This window comes from Myxozyma melibiosi, assembly GCF_037950935.1.
Source record: "Myxozyma melibiosi strain Phaff 52-87 chromosome Unknown BZA70scaffold_13, whole genome shotgun sequence".
NCBI lineage: Eukaryota > Fungi > Ascomycota > Lipomycetes > Lipomycetales > Lipomycetaceae > Myxozyma > Myxozyma melibiosi.
Genome location: NW_027042927.1, coordinates 1 through 13,422, shown reverse-complemented (window position 1 = coordinate 13,422; position 13,422 = coordinate 1). Strand labels below are relative to the sequence as shown.

General features: G+C 48.8%; 3 protein-coding genes across 3 annotated transcripts; 2 read left to right on the top strand and 1 right to left on the bottom strand.

Moving 5' to 3' along the window:
- Positions 1-1,217: 1,217 nt before the first annotated feature.
- On the top strand, positions 1,218-2,759 carry BZA70DRAFT_269313 (cytochrome P450; the record flags this gene model as incomplete). The annotated part of the gene is made up of 2 exons (XM_064911211.1): positions 1,218-2,507; positions 2,562-2,759. 2 exons carry the CDS (start codon positions 1,218-1,220, stop codon positions 2,757-2,759), a joined length of 1,488 nt encoding a protein of 495 aa, XP_064766081.1.
- A 112-nt stretch (positions 2,760-2,871) lies between these two features.
- On the bottom strand, positions 2,872-5,343 carry BZA70DRAFT_80307 (general substrate transporter). Its single transcript, XM_064915421.1, has 8 exons — positions 4,786-5,343; positions 4,669-4,722; positions 4,250-4,606; positions 4,113-4,195; positions 3,792-4,045; positions 3,506-3,722; positions 3,179-3,453; positions 2,872-3,119 (listed from the first exon to the last, which is right to left on the bottom strand). The coding sequence occupies exons 1-8, from the start codon at positions 4,872-4,874 to the stop codon at positions 2,985-2,987; spliced, it is 1,464 nt and encodes a 487-aa protein (XP_064766080.1). The 5' UTR covers positions 4,875-5,343; the 3' UTR covers positions 2,872-2,984.
- Positions 5,344-7,862: 2,519 nt separating this feature from the next.
- On the top strand, positions 7,863-9,233 carry BZA70DRAFT_283730 (uncharacterized protein). The gene has a single exon (XM_064913482.1). The coding sequence runs from the start codon at positions 8,133-8,135 to the stop codon at positions 9,054-9,056; it is 924 nt and encodes a 307-aa protein (XP_064766079.1). The 5' UTR covers positions 7,863-8,132; the 3' UTR covers positions 9,057-9,233.
- The last annotated feature ends 4,189 nt before the right edge of the window (positions 9,234-13,422 follow it).

The window sequence follows — 13,422 nt, the reverse complement described above, 5'->3', positions numbered from 1 at the left end:
TCTTGTGAGCTCACATTTGTCCAGCGCCCCCTTATAATAGGGACGCTCCTTCTGTTTGTTTATTCTCTAGTCTTTACGCTCAATACATACTTTTCCCTAGTTGATATTTGGTCTTATTACTTAAGATTGGAATCCGCAAATATTACACTCTTCTAAAACTCATTTGGATTACAGCTTCCACGTACCTTTTGCCTGGGCTGCTATATTGGGAAAAGCAATGTTTTTGTTTTTGTTAGGTTTGTTTACATGGCGTTAGACAAATGACGTGCAGCACTGCACACTCCACGATCGGTCTGCGGTTTTAATCGGCTGCAACACACATGTGCATGCAGCCAGCGGATAGGCCCGACTAAGATTACTGCGGCTGCAAGAATTTTATTCTGGATGCGCGGCATGTCCTTCGGTGCCGTACGTCTGGGCAGAGCAGATAGTTGTTGCGAGCTAGTGCTGTCAGATACCGAAGCCATAGCGGTATCGGAAATGTAGGATGTATGCAGCAGCGCATGACACAATCTTCAGCAAGCTCTTCGCTCCGACTTCTCAAAGCATTGATAATAGTCCCCACGAGTAAAAAGCACCGGGATCATGCATTCAGTATATGAACAGAAAGGTGGCTACTGAATGTCATCATCATATCCATCGTACTCATGCAAACTGTAGGGCTTTCTGCCAGTTTATTGTATATGGCAGTCTGCTGCAGGCTCCCGCAATTATCTTTTGACTTCCAAATCCCGCCTCTCAACTGACTTCCCTGGCTCTCTACGACTGTCGTTCCTTCTTTCCACCAAATTTTAGTTATCACGACACTGTTAAACTCTTGTGTGCTCCGCCCCATAACCCTCTAGCAGCAGCTGCAGGTCCGGGACTCTGCGTCTTTTGGCGTTCAACTACAGCGAGGGGAGGCAGGAAGAAGATAGAAAACCTTGTCTATCCGAACTGTAGACATCAAAATCCTTTCGGGATGTTATTACCCCGAGCCTTGTATTCCAGCAGAACATGTGAAAGCGTGCTCTGAGGGAGGCCGTCCGCCAACGAATGATCGACCTTCTATTTGGATGACCACAAGATGATGATTCCAAATCCCGTCACGTGACGCACACACCGGTTTACGCACTTGATGCCAGATCTAGAGCGGCTCAAATGTCAATCTCGAGATCTGAATTGGCGTTCTTATCGATAACTTCGGTCGGTTCGCGCCAGCAAGAAAGCAATTCGCAATGCTCTCGTTTGAAACAGTCGTGTGCATTGCAACTATATTTGTTGCAGGAGGTCTGGTGTATCATATTTTGCTCGGACCTACCGGCACTGCGCCATTTGTCAAAGGCCCGATACCAGGCCTTGGAGTCGCGCTCTCGTTCGTACAGAGCCCTACGCGCTTTCTTGAGAACCAGCGGAAGAAATTGGGATGGATATTTGAGATTTATATTGCAGGTCAGCGCATGACCTTGCTCTCCGACCCGATATCGGCGAATAAGCAAGCTTGGATGAGCAAAAGCCTCTCTCTTATCCACTTTATCTTGTACGTCGACCGTTCCCTCTTCGCCTACTCGAAGCGCATCGTCGACGATGTCCCATTCCTACGCAAGGCCGCCAAGCAACTAGTCGCTCTTCTCACCAGTCGCGTCGAGATGAAAGACACCGTCGACCTCATCCGCCAGGAATATCTGCAGCTTATCGAAGACGGCTCCAAGTTTGCCGAAGATACCGAGTCAGGCAAAGAAATCGATCTTTATGAAGAATGCAGATACAACATGTTTTACGCCTCCTCCGTCGGTTTGTTTGGCACCGCTTTTCCCGTCGACTCAATCTACAAACCCTATATGATCTTCGAGGACAGCATCATGAAATTCCTAAAGTCATATCCAAAATTTCTCAACCGCGAGGGCTTCGCTGGACGCCAAAAAGTTCTTGACGAGCTAGGCAGCTATTTCACCGACCCTGTCCGAGTGCGCAACTCTGCCCCCTTTGTGCAGAAGATGTACCAGCTTTTCCAGGAAACAGAATATACCGATGCTGAAGATTATGCCGGTTATTTTTTCTCGATTATCTTTGCCGCAAAATCTAACTCCGTCCCCGGAGCTTTTTGGCTCCTAGCCGAAATCATCAGCCATCCGGAACTGAAGGCTCAAGTTGAGCTGATCATCGCCGAAAACTACAACCCCGAGACCAAGTCCTTCGACTGGGACGCCCTCATGAGCAATCCTGTTCTTGACTCCTGCTTCAAAGAAACCCTGAGAATCAACGCCAACATCGTCTCTGGCCGACTTGCCATGGAAGACACGACACTGCGAGTTGCCTCATCGACCGATGCGAGCCCGAAGCCTTATCAGATCAAGAAAGGAACACAGCTGTTGATATTCCAGAACCAGATGCACTGGGATGCTGACGTCTATCCTGACCCGATGGAATGGAAGGGCGATAGATTCCTAGACGAAAACAAAGAGAAATTGATCATGCACACGGACAAATGGAAATCTTACGCTCCATGGGGTGGAGGAGCACACATGGTAAGCTTCCTGCCTTTGTTTGCAAATGAAAATACTTCTGCTAACAGCTTATAGTGCCCCGGAAGATTTCTTGCTCAAGTTGAGGCGTATGCCCAGTTAGTATACACGCTCTTTCTTTACGATATCGAGCCACTCGAAGATATACCAAAGCCTATAATTGGCGATCGATATGGCGGTGGTCTTCTGAAGCCCGAGCGTGGATACAGAGTAAAGATAATACGTCGGAAGAATCCGTTGAGTGCTCTCGCTTGAATAGGACTACAGTCTCATATGAGGCCTCATACCTTGGCATATACTACAGTTTGTTGGTTTTGAGAACGAGGGTCTCTACAAATCAGAAACGTTTTAGAAGTACATTATGATAGAAGTACATTACCACTTGTCGCTTATTATTACCATTTACTCGCAAAATTAGTAATTAAGATTAGCTCTGGTATGCAGATTGCCGCTTAGCCGGTAAGAAAATATCTCCGGGCATTATTTCTCTTCAGCATTCTCCACAAAAGCAACGTCCATCTTCATCTGAGTCTGAGCGTCGGTCAAGTCTCGAATCTCGACCTCAACCTTTTCACCAAACCTGGTATTGATTTCTTCCAGCGTCAAGCCCTTGGTCTAGAGAGATGAATGTTAGCACTTGATTTTTCTATACAGCAAAATCTATTGAGACATACCTCAGGGAAGTAAAAGAAGACGATCGGGAAGAAGAAGACATTGCACCCAATGAAAACTAAATTGAACTTCCAGTTGATATGGTCGAGGGCAATTGGAGCCGTTTGACTGAATATCAGAGTAACGGCGTTTGCGAAGAAAAGTGCGACAGCCATTCCATTTGCTCGAATTTTTGTAGGAAGGACTTCGGAGGCGAATGCGTAAGGCGAAGAAGCAAAGGTTGCACCGAAAAAGTAAATGTAGATCATGACGAAAGCAATACCGGCATTACCCCAATCTAAGACAGTCAGCAATGTTTGGGTTCATCAAGATATTGATAGATTTCTTACCAGTCGATCCAGTCTGGCTGTATCGCGCCGAGCAAGCCGAGAAGACTCCCAGCCAAACCGACAGGATGAATAGGCCGGTCAAAAACAAGATCCGTCTTCCCACACGATCGATGAGCAGCAGGTTGGTTGAGCCACCGCAGGTATTGCATATTCCAAAGATTCCGGCCATCAATAGCTGCTTGCGAGTCGTATACCCAAGTCCAGCGTACAACACAGTCTGCCAGACGCGTAGGGATTAGCAGAATTCAAACGACAGACTTATTTAGTGATATCACAGGAGACTTACCTGATAAATCTGGATAGTTTGGGCGCCGTTTGTCTGAACTGAAGTCATCGCAGCCACTGCTAGCGCTAGACGTCTCAACTCTGATCTGTTTGTAAACATATGACTCCACTTGGCATTTTCCTTTTCAATTCTTTCGACCGCCAATTGGGCAGAAATCTGCAGATATTCTTTCTCCCAAAACATTGGGTCCTCATGGTCGTCATGGAGACGTTTGAGAACCTCTTGGGCTTCCAATTGTCTGTCTTTAGAGATCACTAAAGAGAGAGAGTAGTTTAGTAGTTGGAACGACAATGATATAGCACGAACTGATGAAAAACTTACACCAGCGCGGAGAAAAGGGAATAAAGAAGCATCCGAAAATCAAACCCAGAGCGGGCAAACATTGTAGAGCAATTGGGAATCTCCTATAGGCCAAGTTAGAACGACATCAGGCAGAGACCTAACAGTGACGGACTCACCAAGCAAAGCCCTGATTAGAAGAGAAGTTGCAGCCATATCCAACCCATGATGCCAGAGTTCCCGCGATGTTCAGAGTGACGATCTGGAATGCCACCATTGTTCCACGAAGATGAGGCGGAGCGATCTCAGATTGATAGACGCTGACGGTGGTGAGCATAATTCCAGAAGCCATGCCGGCAATGACACGCCCAACGAAGAACTGGGCAATCTGATACGAGCAAGCCTGGAGAATACCACCGATAAGGCCGATTACGCCGCCAATCTGAATGGTGCGCTTGCGACCAAATCGATCAGCAAGGGCAGAGACAAACGCAAGCCCGACGATCAGACCTGCAAAGTAGACTGACCCGATAGCACTGAGTTGATGGAAAGACATGGATTAGAAAGTGTAGTGGAGATATGATGGCATGAGACGTACCCTTGTACTTTCGACGACGGATTGAATTGATTGTTGAAGCCTTCTTGAGCAAAGCTTTTGCTCAACGTTAGAACCTGTATATGATAAACGCGTAATAGCAATGCATAGTGTACTTACGTTCCAGCAATTACAGCAGCGTCATAGCCGTACAAGATAGAGCCGGAGCCTGCGATGATTGCGCATCGCCAATTGTAGAGTCTGCCCATGATTGAAGAGGTGCGTAGGGTAGAACAGCGACAGCGTGGATCAAGAGGCAGAACTAGCAGAGCCAGTCGCGGTCACAGGGACCGATGAATATATATTCAGATCATAGCGGACCCAGGGAAGACGTAACAGCGCCCGAGCGTGAGACGACGGGCGGGGACAGAATTAGATGACAGACAGCGTGACATCTTCCCCGCTTTTTGGACGAGCGAGACGTGCGGGGTTTTTGAACGAGAACAGGTTAGAGCGCGTGCAGTCGACGATGCAAAGGGAATTCGCGAGAGAAACACGGAGGGTTTTGGAGAGCGCGGTGCTGATGGGGTTCTTAATGACTAATAAATGACACCCGCAATATTATCGCCAACCGCAATCGCAGCGCTATCAGATATGTTATTGTTGAAAATATATAAGATCCGAGTGACTTGATATGCCTAATTCAGAGACGTCAGCAGTTACAGCTGCCCTTTATCGTTATCAATCACGGATGGACGATTAGACTTGGCCTCCAGAGCGAGCCAGAGGTAAATTATCCTCCGCTTCAACTTCGGTACTCCCACCAGGTTACGTCATATGTTATGAAGTCGTCTGGCAATCCGCAATCCGGATCATAATAATCCGTTGTTTCCTACCCCGCACTGGCTTAAGTAAGAGACATTGTGCAGATTAAGGGAAAGCCTAATTGAAACATCCAAAGAAGAGAAAGAATGGGCGTGGGCTATTTGACCATAGCGACCTTAGAAGTTCTCGATATCATATCTTGGAAGACCGGTGCTCAGCTTCGACAGCGCATCAACAAGAAGTAGAATACTGTGGTCAGCCCGTTCGATATCTTCCCGCTGCCCGAGACATGATATAACCGATCGTTCTCTTCTCTGGAAGCTTACTTCCATTTGTTGCTCCTTGGTCATCGCCAGCATTATAACTGTTGTGCTCGCTTGCAATGCTCTCAGGGGTTTGTGTGACTCTCTCCTGGCTCAATTCAAACCTCCACCCGTTCCTATCATCAAGCTCAGCTCTCAGCAGTATAAGGTACAAGACCGCCATCATTCGAACAAGGCACCGTTTAAAGGCCTTCGATTGCTTCATCCCTCAATCTCTCTTCTCTTCCAACCTCACCTCTCAACACTTCCTCACCTCAGCAGCTACCTCCCCCGTGTCCCTATCGCAAACAGTGGCTTTCAGCAAGAAAACACGCTCTCTCGTGCATCGCAACATGCTGCTGCGAGCTCCAAGCACGATGGCCGACCCATTTCTACGCACTCGCACTCGCTCTCCTCTTCGCAAAGCACCTCAATGACTGCGATTGCGACGCACACTACGACAGCGAAGCACAATGGAAAGAGCACATCAAAGCTGGGCAACGGATGGATCGCAGGATCGAGTCCGGGTTTCTATTTCAAACTGCCTATGATCGTGCTTTCTAGAAACGATTTAAATTTGCTGGCTGTCATGGCTTCGCTATGAAGCAGCCAACCTATGTATACCGGTCCTTTTATCTCTTGTTCCTTCTCTCAAGCTTCACTGACTTTCCCTTGTTCATCTAGCTGTCCCCCCGCAGCATATCCCAGCCTGGAACGAACCAGAAGAGTCCTATACGTCGACTACCGCTCAGGCCAACTCCCCGACAGCTTATGAGAAAAGTGGTCTACCTCGACTGTATATCTATCCTGCCATTGTTCACAATACCGTTGCTGAAGTCATCTCATTGAACTACATGCTGGTGTCTGTCTAAAGAAGGAACGCTACTGTCTGTCTGCACCCTCTTCCCGCTGTACAGGCGTCACTGAATGTTAAATCCTTGGCCTCTGCAAGTTACCAGCTCGGAATACCCTCCATCCTTCTCTGTGGATCAGCATTATCTTTATACCCGCTAAAAACCAAACAGAGGTACCGACTCGCGCAGAGCTGGAGGCGAATCATAATTTCCCGGGCTCTGTCGCTTGATTCTCGCGTGTGTAATGGCTCGTGTCGTACTCAATCAATTGATTACTTCTTTCAGTCTCTAGATTTTTGGTTTTGCTATTCGTTTTGTCTTTTTCGAATTTTTAATATATCGGGAGTCAGTGGGGATCATCTCTTATGCCATTCGATTGCTGGTGGCTCCCTTCTTCACCTTATCTATATATCCTGTAGCCGTCTTTGTAGATCGCTGTATAATACCGCAGCATCAGCATTTAATCGACGCTAACCTTTGCTCTCATAAAGGTCCATCAATACTCAATGACAGTCTGAGAAGAGCTGCATATCATAAAGTTTGTCAGTGCTTCATTGTGTAGTAGTAGTTTGCTGCTCTGGAGCGTCATAAAATAATTCACACAAGTGGTGTCCCAAGTGCTCAGCTCAAGATGCGACATTAGCAAGTTGACATCGGCGTAATGGTTTCCTAATATCGAGGTTTATTATAAGTCATTTATTCATAAGTACCGGTCCAAGTCTCCAGAAGTGCCCAAAGAAGTGCCCAAAGTCGCCAAAAGTTGAAGCAGTGGTGGGACTGGGATTGCTACAAAGCAAACCCTAATTATCTGAGACCATGTTCTCACTTCCCAGCAACTCTCTCTTGTTCAAGAACAGCTCGAACAGCGCGAGAGTACCGTCGCATCAATAATATATCGTGCATGATGATTTGATTCAAACAACGAATCTAGCCTGTATGGATATATTGTTACCGGCTTTACGAATACAAGAGACTGGAAAGGAGAGGCCGGCGGCAAGGAGAATGACTATTTTGCTAGTTTCCGGTCAACAAGGCTTCGACTTGCACAGCAATCACGGCCTTCCTTCCGTACCTGACGAAGCCACTATTTGCTCTTTATTTTTAGCTACCATGTGCGGCCTCCTGCCTTGTTTGCTTGCTATGCCTGGCTATAAAATGTACGTCCCGTGCCCTTCTTTCCTTTCCTACCCTCTCCCCCGTTCATAATACCTTTCCCTTTTTTTCAGCATCTCGTTCCCAACCTTCGGCTCTCCCAATGACCATGGCTTTTTCCGATCTTTACATTCAACAAGCTGCCTTGGGTCTTTTCTCTTCTTCCACTTTTTTCGATCCTGTGCCGCCCACGGAAAGTCCACCAGCGTACGAACCTGTTCAAGGACGCGAAGTCATAGACCACTCGAACCCCTGGATCCGTTCGTTCGTTCGGCGGATTCCGCTCCCTCCCGGCTCACACAGCACATTGGAGTCTTTTGAACTCCACCTCCCACTGGTCTTGAACGATTTTTTGAACCGTCAAAGATCTCTCACCCGACAGGCCTTGGAACGCATGGTCAACACGCCCTATCCCGAGCGGCTTTTGAGTAAAGAGGGCTGGCGCTTAACTCATGAAAACATGTCCACGGTCACCTTCTCGTCTCTGTCAACAAATACCAGCGGTTCTTGCCCTTCGTTCGAATCCGTCCCCTTCACTGCAGTGGCAGATGGTCGACTCAGCCTTCGCCAATTGGACTCTGCTTTGACGACCTTGATGCGCGACTACGAGCGTGTCAATCATCTCAGTCGCTGGTACTCCATCTATCTCACGATTGACCCCGACCACAGACAGATCAGACAAGAATGGGTCGACGCCGCTCTCCTACATCATCAATTATCTCTGCTTGGAAACACGCTCATGCGCGAAGATTGCGAGCGTTTCTTGGGCAGCCTTTCTAGAGTCGATCAAGTCGGCAACGGCTACAAGCTCAGTGTTATCGTCACCCCTTCATTGAACAAGTCATACTTTGAGGATGAGCTCGTCTGCCCTGAATATGCTGAGAGCGTTCCGGAACATGGATACCGAAGAACCCATGCCCACGGCGGCTTCACTGTGTTTTCGGATGCATTGGAGCGCTCCTTATCCCCCAACGATCATTACAATATGTTCCGGGTGTGCAGAGTGATAGTCTGGTTCAAAATTTTAACGCCAAGTCAGCGCAAAATGTTCCAGATGCTGTACGATGAGATGAGAGCTGTTTTTTACATTGTGCACCCAGAGCACGCGCCTCCGTCTTATGACCCGGAACATCAACAGACCCCAGTTGAGAATAACGAACAATTAGGCGCTGGCGGATCTCCTTTGTCTGTGAGCAGTCAGGTTAATCCAGCCAAGCGCGTCGCCGACACGGATGCAGATGCAGACCTGCGCCCAGTGAAACGACGACGATGCTTGTCTGGTAGCGAAGGAGACCACAGACGCTGCCCCTTTAGTTAATTCGATTCTGCGGACGTTACAAGTAGTGATCACGGGGATGGTTTTGGAGGATAACATCACATGGACAATCGCAACGAGTGTCATCTCTAGCTCTTGCCGACTCGTCTGATCCTTTTAGTTTCCTGCGCGCTCGTCTATCTGTTTTTTCTGTCTGTGTGTCTGTCGTTCTGTCGGCCTGTCTCAAGCATCTGCTGTCGGCATTGTATTATGGGGCGTTCTTGATTTTTGTATAGTCATTGTTTTGTATCAAATATATTATCATCATTATTATTATTATACCTTATAGTAAACACTGCTCCAACAATCTCATGAGAACTGGGACTTACTACGTTCTCGAGATCTAGTAGGAAGAGCAGTTGATAGAGATGTTCATTGAAAGCAGCAGCAGACACATGGCGCATCAAAGGAGTAGAAGCATGCGACCAGCAGATTGTCGTGGACGCTCTGATCTCGGCTTTGACAAGTGCTAATCAGCGCTCTCGGAGAGTTTGGCGCAGCTTGACGCATCTACCAGGGGTGTTGCTGAGAAGTGCGCAGCTAAATGTCGATAGGGTGTACGGTCGAAGGAGGGGTGAAGAAGTGTCAGTAAGGCGGGATTGGAAGCGTAGGCATAAAGGCGAGTGTAGGGAGAGGTAGCGTCGGGTAGGTGTTGGATGAGTGTAGGCAGGCGAGCATCGTAAGCGTCGGGTAAGCGCAAGGGCGGAGGACAAGAAATGGATTCGAAAGCTCGACGACCAAAGAATAGCAGAAGAACGTAGTTTAACGCTCCTTAAGGGCGTGGGCAAGTGACCTTCAACTTGGCGCGCTCTGTGGGACTCAGCCGGAAGTTTGAGATTTCGTTTGATCCTGGAATAGAAGGCGTAGACGTATGGGAACCGACGCATGGGAGGAGAAAAGACCGAAGTGTAAACGCGAGGGTATGAAGAGACAGTATCAGCGTCAACATCGACGAAGCGTAAGGGTGAAGGACGAAAGAAAGAAACGGAAACTTCGATCAGCTCGACGCACTTACGAACACTGGCTCGGGAGGGAGGTTGGCACTCAGTAGGTGGGAACGACAAGAAGCGAGCAGTTAAGTAGCGAGCTTAGAAGACTCGGTTGAGGAGCGTGACGCTGGACGCGCCTGGCACGTCCAAAAAGACTTGACCAGACAAGAGCTAGGAAGCGTGAGTTGGACGGACCTGGAAGCATGGGAATAGGATCAAGAGTGAGAAGAGAAAGCGTACTAACAGCACGCAACAGAGCAGAGCAGAGCCAGCGTTGGGTAAGCTGAAGTACAGAAGACAAGAAACGAAAAAAAAGGCGACATACAAGTGTAGCGTTAAGGTAACGTGCTCAATGGGCTTTGCCAACAAGCGTGCAGTAAGCGCAGTAAGGAGCTAAAGACATCACTCGCGAGATTTGGGAGGGTGGTGCAGGTGGGTAGCGTCAGTGTCAACGTCGAGGAAGCGTAAACGAGGAAGAGAAACACGGAAACGGAAGAGCGACGCACATCAAACAACAGCCAAAGAAGAAGACAAAGGGTACAAAAACACCGTACCAAGAAAACAAAGCAGCGCGGTTAGGTGTTGAGGCGGCTCGGTTGACAAGCGTGCAGCTCTACGCGTTTGACGAGTTCGGAATACTCTTGGGTTTGAAAGAGTGTGCGCGCTTGAGCTGAAGAGGTTTTCAGAAAGCGCGTCGCACGAGGACACAGACTGTTGAAAAAGACGAGCGTTTGAGTGGACTGGTATGGGAATCTGCTAGGAACGTTAAAGTGAACAGGGAAGGAAGCGTAAAGGTTGAGACAAGGAAAAGTCATGTGAGCGTCTGGTCATTGGACAAAGTGTGAGGTGCGTGGAAAGAGATGTAGCCAAATAGCAGCGACGAAAGCAAAGATCACAACAAGCGAGCAGGAACGATGAAGAGAATGAGTGGTATTTCAAGAGCGTAGGCGTTCAGCAAATATGAATGAATGAGTAGTTGGAGCACACAAGCGTTGAACAGTTCAGGAGAGGAGTGAGTAGACGGCACAGGTGTAGGCTGTGGAGGTTTCATGGGAAGGCGGGTTTCCATAAAAGCAAAGCGAGTAGCAAGGCTAGCGCGCTCACGCTACTGGGGAGTATATTATTATAAATTCATATCATTATTATTCAAGATTTGACAAGAGAGTGAAAAGGACTTGTATCTGGGGGACAGGGACAGTGAAATCAAAAACAGACTAATCTCCACGCAGCTGCAGTGCTGGAGGATGCATATGGGTGACTGTGGTGATGATGCTGATCAGCAGCTTGAGGCGTTGAGGGGCAGTGTAGGCAAAAGTAATGAGAGATAGCGTTAGCGTTAGGTAAGGTCAAGAGCAGGAGACGAGCCCCATAAACAAAAGAAAGTAAAGGAGCAACAAAACAAAAAATACTCTCCGGTAAAGGTGGGGTCTGGCGTAAGAGCGATGAGCCAGGTTGAGGAAGCGTAAGAACGAGGGGCAAAAAAGGCGGGAGAATGCAGGTGAATGTAGTTGAGCGCGTTCAGATTGACTCAGCCGGGAGTTTGTAGACGGGCACAGTCAGTGAGGTGAGCTTGCAACAACAACAGCAGCGTAGACGTAGGAAAACGGAAGCGTGAGAGGTAAGGAAGGGGGCGAGTGATGAGAGGCAGGGAGGGCGTCAGTGTCGAGGGAGCGTAAGGACGTCAAGGTCGAGGCGGGGGTGGAAGCGAAGGCGTAGCCGTGAAACGTAGGGGTGGAGGCGAGTGTTGGGTAAGTGCAAGAGCTGGACAAGATAAAGGCGAATGACTGTGTTCAGTACTGTGAGGTTACACTCCGCACGGTGGGGCGGGGTTTGTGAGAGCGAGAGCGAGAGGAGCAAGCAAGGGACAAGGGAACGATAGCGTGAGAAGAGACAGGGTCTGCATCGAGGAAGTTGAGGAAGCGCAAGTGCGGGTTGTGTCGGCGTTGTTCAACGACAAGAACGAAAAGAGTGAGCGAGGGACAAAGAGCGGTAGCGTGAGGAGGAGAGGCAAGGTCAAGGAAGAGTGGAGAGAGAGAGCAAGGCGTCGATTTGGGAAGCGCAAGGGCGGGTCGTGCCGGGGTTATTGAGAGGCACAATGGAGAAGCGTGCGAGCGAGGGACCAGGGAGTGAGAGAAGCAGTGTCGGCGCGTCGAGGACGAAGAAGCGTAGTGCAGAGGCGAGTATAAGGAGAGGTGCGAGCAGTGTGTGGCTACTCGAGAGGAGGACAAAGACAAATGCGAGGAGGGACTGTGTTCAATCCTGTGATGTTGCACTCTGGACGGTGGAATAGAGGAGGGTGAGAGCGATACGAGCGAGCGAGGGACAATGGAGTGGTGGCGTGAGCAGACGGGTTCGGCGTCGAGGTTGAGGAAGCTTAAGGGCGGATCGTGACGGGGTGGTGGAAGGACAAGAACAAAGAGAGCGGTCAGAGAGAGTGAGACGAGGCAGTGTCGGCCTTGGGTGAGGTTGAGGAAGCGCAAGAGTGGGTCATGTCGGGGTTGTTCATAGGACTTTGAAGAAGCGTGCGAGCGAGGGACCAAGAAGTGAGAGAAGCAGTGCCGCATCAAAGATGAAGAAGAGTAGGAGTAGAGGCGAGGACAAGGAGAGGTGCGGGCAGGGCACGGTAAGCTCAATAGCGGAACTAAGACAAAGGCGGGGAGGGCCATCGGACGTGTGAGGCTGCACTCTGAATGGTGGAGAGGGGAGGGTGAAAGCAATAGCAAAAGCGAAAGCAAGGGCCAAGGAAATGATAAGGTGTGGAGAGTGTGCGAGAGAGTCAAGGTCGATGACGGAAGTGTGAAGGCAGAAGACAAGAAAGTAGAAGGAAAGCGCGATGATGGAAGTAGCAAAGAAAGTGAGATGTAAAAAAAAAGAAAAGCGAGCTGAGCACAATCAGGACTCACGTGACAGAGGCTGGATCTAGAGAAACACTTAACAGTGGCGGATAGGTAAAGATTTGTGGAGCACTAGGTAAAAGCAATAACAGACCAAATTTCACAAAATTCGGGGACTACTTTAGTTCTGAGAAGATCTAGATGGAGAATATACGAAAGGAAAGGAAAGTATTAAATAGTGGGAGAGCGCAGGGAGCAGAGGAGAGGCGCCCACCAAGAGAGTGAAGTGAGGGGTTTAAGCGGCTCACCAACAGCGAAGGGAGTTGGAGCGGTCCCAGGCCCATGAGCAGAGCGATTTTGTTCATTCAAAATATCGGTAAATATAGATGAGGAGAAGATGAGGAGCATTATGAGACATATTGATAAGGCAGGTCGAACAAAAGGCTGGGAAGGGAGGAGGAAGAAGACAAGTAGAGCGTTAGCAGTAGCAAGCGATAAGCAGGAAGAAAGAGCGATAAGCGACAGTCGAAGGGAGAGTTCGAGAGG